Raw genomic sequence first — 12,474 nt, 5'->3', positions numbered from 1 at the left:
TTATCACTCAGGTAATTACAGCCATTCTCAATGGTTTGTCACCAAATACGATTATTTCTCGTAACACCCCAGGGCTTAAATGGCTCACAAATTACCGTGCTAAGAGCATTACCTTGCTCAAACTTAAATAAAAAAAATCAAAAAAATTATGGCACAGATTTAAAATATTGAGATATTGATCCATGATTAATTAGAATAAAGAAAAATTGACGAGATGTGATGGGATGTGTGCACTGATTGAGATGTACGCTAATTCTAAGGTCAATGTGGAACACTATGGAAAAGGCAAAGGCTTGATGCTATAGTATTAAGTGTGCTTCAGTCAGTTTGAATAGCTAGGTTTTGTATGGGATGAAAAGCATAATGGTCAGAAGTCAGGTTACTGTCACACCAGCGAATTGTACCCCTAGGGGAGGTATTCATTCATACCAAAACTACACCTGTTAAATGAACACAGTAAATACCCGTAGATTTAAGGCACGGGGACTACCATTCAGCCTCACAGCAGGTGATTGGCCGACAATAATCAGCAAGGCGGGATAAACGTGGAGGAGGCGGGGTGTATTGATTGTTGACGGTCGCGTGGCTGAAAATAGTTAGCATGAAACTTGCATAGGAGATTGTAAGTGAACATGATCGGAATTGTCAGAGTGTCTATGTCCACAGTCATATTTATATTTCTTATAATGTATGCATTCTTATCATATTAACACTGATATGCTTTCGTGTAATCGCCATTTCAGTGATTTGGTCTTTATTTTGGTTCCTCATCTTCAATTATTCTGAAGAAGGTCATGAATGACTGCTGTCAATATAATCATAGTCGCTACATGTCTTGAAAAAATCTCTCAAGATGCCGAAAGTTCACTGTAGACAGGATGCTTAACTTCCGCCGGGATGGGGAAAAATATTTGCAAAGTTTCGCCGAGGTGATACCTGCACTGCCAATGTTTGGTTTTTGTGTTGTTTAAAAAAAAAAAGGAATCTTCGGCTGATGGTGGAAGATTGGGTGATAAAAACTATGTATGCCACAAAGCGAAGAAGGAGGACTGTTAAAAGGTAAGGCTATAATCAGTCGTTAACATGCTTGGTGCTACCCTGATTGTCTGCTCTCATACTGGATCTTGAATCTGGAGAAAATTTAAAAGAAGAAAAAAGAAATATTTCATTGTGTCGCATTCATCCGAAGTTTCAAAACTAAAAACATAAATTTGAAAAGGAGTTAATCGTTTGTTTGTTGTGTTTGATGAATACAAGAACACAACATATTGAGGATAAGTAAACAGCTAAGTTTTTACAAGTAAACATGATCTTTTTGATCTGTCAGTATACAAGTATTTTTTACTTTTAAAATACCAATGATTCTTTTCTCCGTTTATGAAAAGAACAATATTTTTTGGGGTGTATGGTATCTATTACATGGATAATTATTTTTTCACTTTATAAAGGAAAATATCAAAGGTAGTTAACCATATGTTTATGTTTTAAATTATGTAAATCATTTACCCAGGTTATGGACAATAAACTGTATACATACTATGAGATCTTTATTTATCAGTGACCAAATTCACACGATGTAGGGTTAAAATAATTTTATGTAAAGCTTAAATCTACGGGAAATTAAAAAGAAAATAATTTTAAAACGTAGATATAATCTTCTCTTTAAGTTTTAAGAAATAAAGAAAAATATTACTTCATTATTGATGAAGACAACATGACAATTTACTTCACCCGGTCAGAGAATTTACAAAAGAATACAGGACCTGCATTACATTAACAAAAATAGGTGTGTTCACCTTTTGTTATAGATACAGATCTCCACAAACAGAAATTACTCTCGAAAAATGAAATGAATTAGAACCCATTAGATAGCGAGAAATACCTTGATGTATAATAGCAGTGCAACTGAGCTCGGGTTTGTTGCAGTCTCGGTTCAATCGCCGTGACGAGCTTCTTTCTTTTCATTGTCGCAATGTTTTTGTTTTTAATGAAAAAAAATTTTTTTTTTATCTTTGAAAATTTAGAACATGGACATTGCTGTTGTTGTGTTGGTTTTTGAGACAAGAATCACCAGTATTTATAATTTTGATATTAAAAACAAAAATCCAGATCAGTTTTTTTTATTTCTCCGGTAGCAAGGAGCTTCAGGGGGAGATTACTATTGATTACAAAGCGATAAGGGCATTGACAATGTTTTGTGAGGGGCATATGGCAAAAAGACACAATAATACCCACGACCTAATTACCCCAGCTAATTAATTGTCGCATTGATAAAAGACTTAACATTATTTTTACATTCTTGTATTCACAGTATAAACCTAATGCATTTTCCATTACAAAATTAGATTCTTATACCTTGCAGAAAATATTTGTAGAGGATTTCTATTGCATCGGTGTAATGTTTCATTCTGTTAATGACTGTGTTGGACGACCTTTGTATTTCATAGCTCTTAATTGAAATACTTTTTTTTTTATTTCCATGATAATAATTAAATTTGTGAAACTTTGTGATGTCAACATCGTAAAATTTCTGATACTTTTGTTGAATAATTTCATAATGAAAATGTGATAGCCATTTTATTTTCCTTTTACAAGATAATGATAGAGCATAGCACTTAAAAGGAAAAATACAAAAAATCAAGACTGAAATTTTATATAGAATTTCTTTTCTTTTTGATTTTTGTCACTAGATTTGCTGTTTATCATACTGAATAAAAGTCTACAAAAACGTAATAAATAAATAACATACATCATTGTGAAATAAATTGATATATGTTTAACAAGAATAAATTCTTAAATGAAATCAACATCTACGATATATTCTTTGTTTGCTTGATTTCTTAAGATTTGTATTTATAATTTGCTGTTTTGTAATAGGTTGTGATTTATTTTTGATTGACAGAAATTTAAGAATTGATTTATACGCAAGGAGATTCTTTAACAATAGCCTGTTCTGAACTCGCATCACAAAATGCAATATGAAAATATTTTAATGGCAGATATTTTGTTGTTTTGTTTTTTCTATGAAATGTTAGTGAACAAGTTTGATAAGAATTGAAATACAAGAAGATATATGAATTGAATAACTATTCTCTACTTTCTTATTTTTATAAACAATAGCTTCCATTGCTTGGGAAGAAAGATTGATTTTTATTTGGGGGGGGGGGGGGGATTAAAATTAGTAAAGAAACAAGTAACTAAAAATTATATTTAATTTCCAATGCAAGTACAATGTCAAAACTTTTCATACAAAGCATTTTGAAAAATACAAAAATGAAAAAAAATTATTAAAATGATATTTCGAGTGTTAGATCATTATATATGTTTGGTCGATAGACAAACAATATTTTGTTGAATATCATATCTGATGAACAAAGGTTTCAAAAAGCAGCTTCTCGTAGAATAATTTTCTAATAACATTTACTAATAATATGTTTTACTTCCTGGAATATGATAATGTATATCACACAATAATAGCCAAGATTTTAATTTTTAAAATATCTATGTAAACATAATGGGAGTTTGAAAAGGAGATTGTTAGATATTTCTATTAAGATGTTCATTGCACTAAAATTAACTATTAATATCACATATCCATATTTTCATGAGAGAGCTGTTCTGAAAAATTACCCTAAGCTATTATTTTACACATTCAAAACCGTAAATGTTTGGTATGAAATATATTGAATATTTTTTATTCGCTCGTCCATGAATCCTATCGTCTTGTTTAATATTGTTATTATAACAGAATATTGAGGGGGTGTGATAGAGACATATTTTAGCATTATCAGTAACACCGTTATCATATGCCAGACATTATCGTCGATTAGGATCTGCTACATGTGATTAAACACATCTGATATTTTAGAGTGAAGCTCACTAAAAAGCCATCACAAAAGGATGTTTGTATTATGATGTGGTGAATTACGGCCGAGGGTAGTCGGCCGGATGACATTGTATGGAAAGAATCCCTTTCTACTTTGTCAACGACATTGATATAACTTCGTCTTTGACTCATAATGTAGTTTGATGTAAAAACAACATGGAAAGAAAATTGAAATTGGGAAATGAATTAGATCTGCACCTCCGAACATCAATACAAAAATCCAAACTATAGAAGTCGACCCATCTGTCGGCACACTTGATTTAGATGAAATATTAAAACCAATGTCACAGGTATGTTTTATTGAAGGGGAGCCGACAACAATAACACTTCAGTAGAAATGATTATTGTAGTGTGTCTGCTACAGGCAAAAGTCTGTGTTTACGGAATACAGGTATAATTCATATGTTACGCCTGACTGAATCGTCAGGACGTCTGAGCATTTGTTATCGTACAGGTTTTGTGTTTGATCATTGTAACCGTTGAATGCATGACATTGATTTTCTGTAGAATTAATATTTGATATAAATAATTTTTACTCCTATTATCCTCTAATTTCATAAAAGCTGGATATTTCTTCTTGTTCTGTTTATTTTTTCCCTTCTATATATGATATATTCATTAGGAAAATAGCTGATTAGGTGTTTTTTCAGACAATCTCAATATAGTCTGTGTTAAGATGGTTTTTTTTGTATATCTGAAAGCTTGTTCATAATATATAAAAAGAGTGATGCTTGTTTTAAGTGTTAAAACTTTTTTTGATTACTAGCCAATTAATTAAAGATTAATAAGTTCAAGAATTCATTTATTAAAAAAGGCTATGTGTGGATGTTTGCGTCTAATTGTCCAAAATTTTTAGTTTATACAAAAATGCTTTCTTGTAAGAAAACTACAATGCAGAAAATTAAAAAGGAATGTTACAGTTGAAAATTAAAAACAAATTCATCAAATTGGGAAAGAAACAGAATTTTGGTTATTTCTTTATGATATCAAGCATGAAAATAATTAAACAGAACATTTCGTTAATTTTAACATTTTGATTTTTAAATTTGTCTTATATTGATAGTCTCATATCTATACTGCTAAAATAAGCCCAGGGTTCAAACTATTATTTCTGACTCAAGTTGAGGGGGGGCTTATTACAGGACAAAGACATTAGGGGGTTAACTCACATTTTCTCTTACTCAAAGTCAGGTGTGGGCTTAAAACAGGAGAATGATCTAAGGCGGCCAACACATAACCTCTGATTCTTAAGTCAGGGGATGGGCTTATTACAGGACAAAGATATAAGGGGCCAAAACAGTAGCTCTTTGCGAAAGGAAAGGGTTTATTACATGGTATAACATTTCTTTGGTGTAATTTTGTTTGAAATTGAAATCATTGTGGAGGCTTACTTAATGAAGAATATATACAGATATGTTGTGATGGGACAAGCATTCAGTGGTATATGTGGATGATTTTATCAATGTTAGCCGAAAAAGTGTAACAGAAAATATACTACAAGAAGAATGTTCTCTTCTTTAAAGAGTCATTGAAGTGTAATAAATAAAGGTTTATAGATAGCAATAAAGACTTGAGACAAATACCAGCAAAGCATTTAGAATAATACCCCAATTCTGTTAACCAACTTCATCTTGCATGCAGATTTCCTTTCACATATCACTCCATGGAAAAATAAAACACAGAAGGTAGTCGCTGCCAAATGAAGAATCATAAACAAAATTCTAGGCTGTCATAGTGATTGAGCTTGGTCATTTCTTATCTTGTTTAAAAGATAACCAACCATGGTTAAATGATAAACAACTATTAACTGTGGTTAGAGGATAAAAAGTTGACTTCAGGTAGAGGGAAAAAAGTTATTGACCTCGGTTAGAGGGAAAAAAGTTATTGACCTCAGTTAGAGGTAAAACAGTTATTGACCTTCGTTAGAGGGAAAAAAGTTATTGACCTCAGTTAGAGGTAAAACAGTTATTGACCTTCGTTAGAGGGAAAAAAGTTATTAACCTGGGTTAGAGGATAAAAAGTTATTGACCGTGGTTAGAGGGGGAAAAGTTATTGACCAGGGTTCGAGTAACAATAAACATTTATTAACCTTGGTTAGAAGATCAACAGTTGTTGACCTTGGTTTTAGGATGATATACATACAAAAGTTAAGGATACATCTGGATAAGTGTATTATCCTTCTTCAGATAGAAATCCCTTTCGTCTAGTGATTGTACGGTGCACACTTAAGACCAGGTGGTTACTAGTTGGAATTCCAGATATCAGAATCAGTATTATTATTAACCCTGTGTATTTTTGTCTTTTTTGCCACACTGTAATCAATCAAAATAAAGCTGAAGTCACTTTGTTGAAAGTTTGAGGGGATGAAGGTTGTGAAGGAGGGTGTGAACTAAAATGTTGAGGATATGTTAACCTTACTAGCCGGGCCAGGTTGTGATTTCACTCAAAAGCGCTAAAGCATCGAAGGCTGATACTATAGAGGTCACGGGTTCAAGCCTTACTTGGAGCAACATGTTACGATTACTTTTATTTTTTTTTCAAATACAATACATTTTGATATAGATATGAAATCAATATACATTCTAGTATTTTTCTTTATTCAGTAAAACAAGATGATAAACTTCTCTTTTATCAATAAAGAACTGTAGGAATTCCATTTTCTATCTGATTCTCAAAAAAGACAATAAAATATGTAGTGGAACATTCTCAGAATACTACATAACACTTTCAGTGTTTTAATAAAAAAAAAAATGGGATTTGTACTGTATATTTTTTTTGAGAATTATGAAGAATAAGTGATTGATTTTTAAAGAGCCAAATTCTGAAACTGCAAAAGGAATATTTACATCAAAATTCTACACAGAATTGGGATAGGGGAAATTGCCTATGTGATTTATTGTTTTTGAAAACAATATAAGTAAGTTTATAAGAAAGAATTAAGATGTATATAGACTCCATACAAACTATACATGCCTGTTATGGATACATATGTCCACATAGGTATTAAGTGGATTGTAGCATTTACACGACCAGAGAATCTAGGGGACCAGGAATCCAACAAAAGTAGCCACAATTGTTAGAATATAAATAGTTGGAAATTCCTTCTCGATCAAACAATGACATACTTATAAAAATGAAGATGGTGAACAAATCCATATGTTGTTCACCTATTAAGGTGTGAACTTGGTTTCGAACGAACGTCTGGCTGTCAGGAGTTTTATTACAAAGGTGATTCACATGGCCTTACCCTCCAGCTAATTTGAACATAATTACGCTCATGTTATCGTGGCGAGGTATTCATTGTCTTGCCAGCAGACGAACTGACAGCAGGCAAAATTGAAAATTCATTTTCTGTCAATGTTCATATTTTCTGACACCCTCCTAGATCGGCACACTTAAGCATGCAGACAGATATGTATACCTGGAAATCTCATGGGAGATAAGTCTAAACTAGGAACTAGCTAACGTAGCTGTAATTCAATCACAAAGTTTGGACCACTACTGGACGATCAGACCACAACTGGACCTGATCATAACTGGACCATACCTGAGTTAAATGACCGTCTACTGCCTGATACATGGACAGTGACCAATACTGTACAATACATAGAAAGTGACCACTACTGTACAATACATGGACAGTGACCACTACTGTACAACACATAGTCAGTGACCACTACTGTACAATACATAGTCAGTGACCACTACTGTACAATACATGGACAGTGACCACTACTGTACAACACATAGACAGTGACCACTACTGTACAACACATAGACAGTGACCACTACTGTACAACACATAGACAGTGACCACTACTGTACAATACATAGACAGTGACCACTACTGTACAATACATAGACAGTGACCACTGCTGTACAATACATGGACAGTGACCACTACTGTACAACACATAGACAGTGACCACTATTGTACAATACATAGACAGTGACCACTACTGTACAATACATGGACAGTGACCACTACTGTACAATACATAGACAGTGACCACTACTGTACAATACATGGACAGTGACCACTACTGTACAATACATGGACATTGACCACTACTGTACAATACATAGACAGTGACCACTACTGTACAATACATAGACAGTGACCACTACTGTACAATACATGGACAGTGACCACTACTGTACAACACATAGTCAGTGACCACTACTGTACAACACATAGACAGTGACCACTACTGTACAATACATAGACAGTGACCACTGCTGTACAATACATGCACAGTGACCACTACTGTACAATGCATAGACAGTGACCACTATTGTACAATACATGGACAGTGACCACTGCTGTACAATACATAGACAGTGACCACTACTTTACAATACAAGGAGAGTGACCACTACTGTACAATACATAGACAGTGACCACTACTGTACAATACATAGACCTGCTGTACAATACATGGACAGTGACCACTACTGTACAATACCTAGACAGTGACCAGTACTGTACAACACATAGACAGTGACCACTGCTGAACTGTACCGATCTATGACCATTACCAGACAAATTATCTGAAGATTTAGATGATTAAGACCTTGATCTACACACCTTTTGTTACCTGTATATTTCAGTTTTTATGGTATACAGTAAAGATTTACACAAATTGATAAACTTGTCCAGAGACCCAGCCATGGTCACACCTGGGATGTCTGGAGCAGTATTCACAATAGTACCTACAAACACACATATAGATATCTATGTGTAACATCCTGCAGGTATTCTCTTTTCACCTGGCCTGCCGACACAACTATATCTCTCTGTTTGAATAATTGATGCTAATTGTATTGTGCAGTGTCTGTGATATCGTTTATTGTCATTGGATTGCTATGTACTGTTATACTTTATGGTCTGCAACAGAAATTTATATATTTCATAGATGATAATGTATGGTATTCTACCGATTTGTTTCGGCACTGACGTCAAGCTTAAGTATCGATAATAAGGAGGTGTTTGTGTTTATTTCATCAATATGAGTGATGTCAATATTTTGTTACTTTTATAATTCAGTTATGAAATACAAAAAGATTTTCATCATTACTCTAAAATTTTCAGATGTTGTAATCACCTTTAAATTAAATCCTGTGAAAACATTTTATCAAAAAAGTATCATATACCCTTTAAAAGAAAATCAATTATCTCCCTTAATTCCTCAATCATTGAATCAGTTGAATCATTTTCAGGAAATGCAGTATCCATCAAATATTTACCTCAAAGGAACATATATTTGCATTCAGCAACACACTTTCAACATATGGGATAAATTCATTTCGTTTTGCCTTTGAGTTTGTAACAGTTAATTTTACTTGACTTAGCTCGTTTGAATTAGTATAACTAGGTGTAGATCTGATATGTTAACTTTGATTTGGTTTTGCTTCCTCAAATAATATATGCACCAACCACAGTTATCACTACCACTCATCACCAATATGCAATCATTATTCCACTAGGAATTTCTTTCATTTCCATATACAGCAGAACCTGCTTAATGTCATGTTCCATTTGTCAGAGGAAGATGTGATATTAAGTAAAACATGACATAAGCAGAATTTCTTACATTTTGCATATACAATAGTACTGCTTAATATCAAGTTCCATTTGTCAGAGGGAAATGTGATATTAAGTAGAACATGACATTAGCAGTTGGCATGTTTTTTATAAATGTCTAAACCCATTTTATCTAAATCTAAACGAAATCTAAACTAAATCATTTGAAGACAAGAAATCTGTAATTTAATTTATTTTTTTCGAATAATGAAATTGATTTCCTTTAACTTTTGTTCATTTATTCTTTGAAATATCTAACTTACTATCACAAGTTATTGTAAACAATCATATTCACAATTATTACAGTCATGATCAGTTTTATACATGACACTACTGTGTCATCAGCTGTTATTTTGCCACATAATTTATCCATCCATGACTGAATATGTTTCATAATAGACCATCATTGCAAAGTTGATACACATATTTGTGTGTATCTCTGCAACTTCGATATTCTGATCTCCAAAATGATAATTTTAAATTTGAAGCCTTTCTTTGCAGTCATATATATCATCTCCTACCTCATTTGAACAATACCTTGGCCACTACATAATGAAGTGTTTCCAATCCAGATCAATGTTACTTCTACATAACTTCTTAAATTCCCTCACCCACCCTTAACAGACCCTTGAGCTTCCACCAGTAGCATCAGGATATCTTCTGATCCCTAAGCAGATCAAATCAAAATATCATTAAAATTTACCCCTTCTACCTACTACTGCCATCAAAATAGACACACAGTATTATTGTCAATATGTGTTTCTGGTTGTACGTCTGTGACTGTACTAGTTTATAGGGCAGACTTTCCACCCTTTCTACTCCAGTCAGAATAAGACAAAGCCGTGAGCATGTAATCGTGTAAGATTGGGCCTTAAGTACACACCAGCATTTATAGGTGGGAACCGTCTGAATGGAGGAAGTGTCGTGGATCACTGGTTCCCTAGAGTATCTCACTGTGTGGCGGACTCAGGGCTGTTCAGACAAACCCATATGGGTCTACACACAAACCCTGAGGATTGCTTTCCAAAACCATTCATGAAAAAAGTCATTTTCAAGAAATTGACACTGACATTTGTAACCCAGTAAATCATAAATTCCCAATCGCTTGGCATCTATAGTAATAAATCAATGGCATTAACATTTTTCTTGGAAGGAATTTACATGTTTGTTTAAATTTGGCATGATATATATAAAATGCTTTCTTTCTTCAAGCCTGTCTCTGTCTGATTTGTTGTTCTTATAGAATCAGATCAGCATTTTTCTTACCTTCTCTCTGTTAAATTTATCAATCATTTCTAAACCTGTTTATTATTATTTTTTTTCATTATTATTATTTATTTTTAAAGTTCGCTACATCTTGACTTTCAATTTTCAGTCATAAAAACAAAAGATATTTCAGTGTTTTATCAGTTTCAAGTTTTCTTAGAGCTGGGTAATGCAAACTCTAATTTACCCATAATGCCTAATAAGGAATTTTTTTTAAATTATACACGAGGTGAAAGTTTATTTTTATATAAGACATTATCAATGTTGACAATTTTTTACTGAAAAAATATATCAAGACTGTCCCATATGGACCTCTTGTCATAGTGCTAGTGTTTTAACTCCAACTTAATACTGAATGTATCAGCTGAGGTGATGAAGGCATATCAAGTTTGTGGGTGTTCCTGATCACATCTTTGTACCAAATGACCTCAAATTAGAATTGATAAATGAATTTGTCACAGTCTTATTATGTACCTTTGAAGTATACAACCCTATATTCTTGTCGGGTGTATAATTCGAAAAAAGGAGCAATTTATTTTCATTTCTTTCATATGAAGATCAGATCCTTTAGGATATCCATCCATTTAACAATACTCTTGTGACCATAGATGTGGAAACTATGTTGACTTAAATGATATCAAATTCAATATTATTTTCAAATCTGTCTTTTGTTTAAATCTTTATTTGTTTCATGTTTTATTAAATTTGATACTAACATTGGAACGTCTTTTGCATATTACCTGTTTATTTATGGGAATCAAGTTGTTTACACAAAATATCAGTGGAAGTCTTCAGTATTTGTTTATGTTAATATAACCATGCCGGAGGTAGAGATGTTTGGCCGGTGAGTGATTTATCTGTTCCGTTGACTGTTGGCTCAGCTCAGTACGAATTAGACAGAGGTCCGCTGATGTAGTCGGAGTAGGGAAGACCTCTGCTCCAGTATTAGACAGAGAGTTGACTTGAGCTCAATAATTATGGGGTATCAGCGACCGGGTAATTCTACCCTACCTGTACAGCCAAACGGTTTTGCCTCACAAACTTTAATCGCTATCCATGTGCATGAAGGACAGGCCTGTATTACAGGGTAGTGATTCCCTCACAAACACTAGTGATGAGCCTAGCATACCATTTTGCTTTTACATCAAATAACAAAACTGAAATAATTCATGTCATTTCTCTACATCGTCCCATAAAAACCACAATATGATCAGCCGTTCAACATTGGTTTGTCCGAAATGCCCTCATCATCCCAAGTTCAGATATGACCTATGACCTCTAGCATCAATGTTCATATTCAAAATCATCTCTGTAAAACCAAAATTGCCAAGAATTACGAAAAAAAGAAAATATTTTACTTGTTTATGAAGGAAAATAAGGGTAAAAAGAACCTGTGGAAACAAAAAATGTGAACACAAGTGAACCTCTTTTGCAGAATTTGGACCACTGGGTATGTGTATAAACTGCACTATCTGCAGTGAAGATATTTTATAATGAAGAAAAGTTGCCTAGTAAATGGTACCTGTTAAAATTGACTGTTTAGCAGTTTGTATCATGTCATCTCAGTGTAGATCCAGCTGGTTTCAGTGTAGATTCAGCAGGGTTCAGTGTAGATCCACCAGGGTTCAGTGTAGATCCACCAGATTTCAGTGTAGATCCACCAGGTTTCAGTGTAGATCCACCAGGTTTCAGTGTAGATCCAGCTGGTTTCAGTGTAGATCCAGCAGGATTCAGTGTA

At 33.5% G+C, this 12,474-nt stretch overlaps 1 protein-coding gene across 1 annotated transcript in view; it reads left to right on the top strand.

The window, feature by feature from the left end:
- The first annotated feature begins 994 nt into the window (after positions 1–994).
- LOC132543820 (single-minded homolog 1-like) overlaps positions 995–12,474 on the top strand; it is a 90,702-nt gene continuing 79,222 nt past the window's right edge. Inside the window, exon 1 of the mRNA XM_060207338.1 lies at positions 995–1,059. Coding sequence (XP_060063321.1) covers positions 995–1,059 — 65 coding nt within the window. The remainder of the gene's footprint in view (positions 1,060–12,474) is intronic.

This window comes from Ylistrum balloti, unplaced genomic scaffold (assembly GCF_031769215.1).
Source record: "Ylistrum balloti isolate Yb309-2 unplaced genomic scaffold, AGI_CSIRO_Ybal_v1 Utg369766, whole genome shotgun sequence".
Lineage (NCBI taxonomy): Eukaryota > Metazoa > Mollusca > Bivalvia > Pectinida > Pectinidae > Ylistrum > Ylistrum balloti.
Note: the sequence above shows the minus strand (reverse complement) of the source record. Positions and strands in the feature narration are given on the sequence as shown.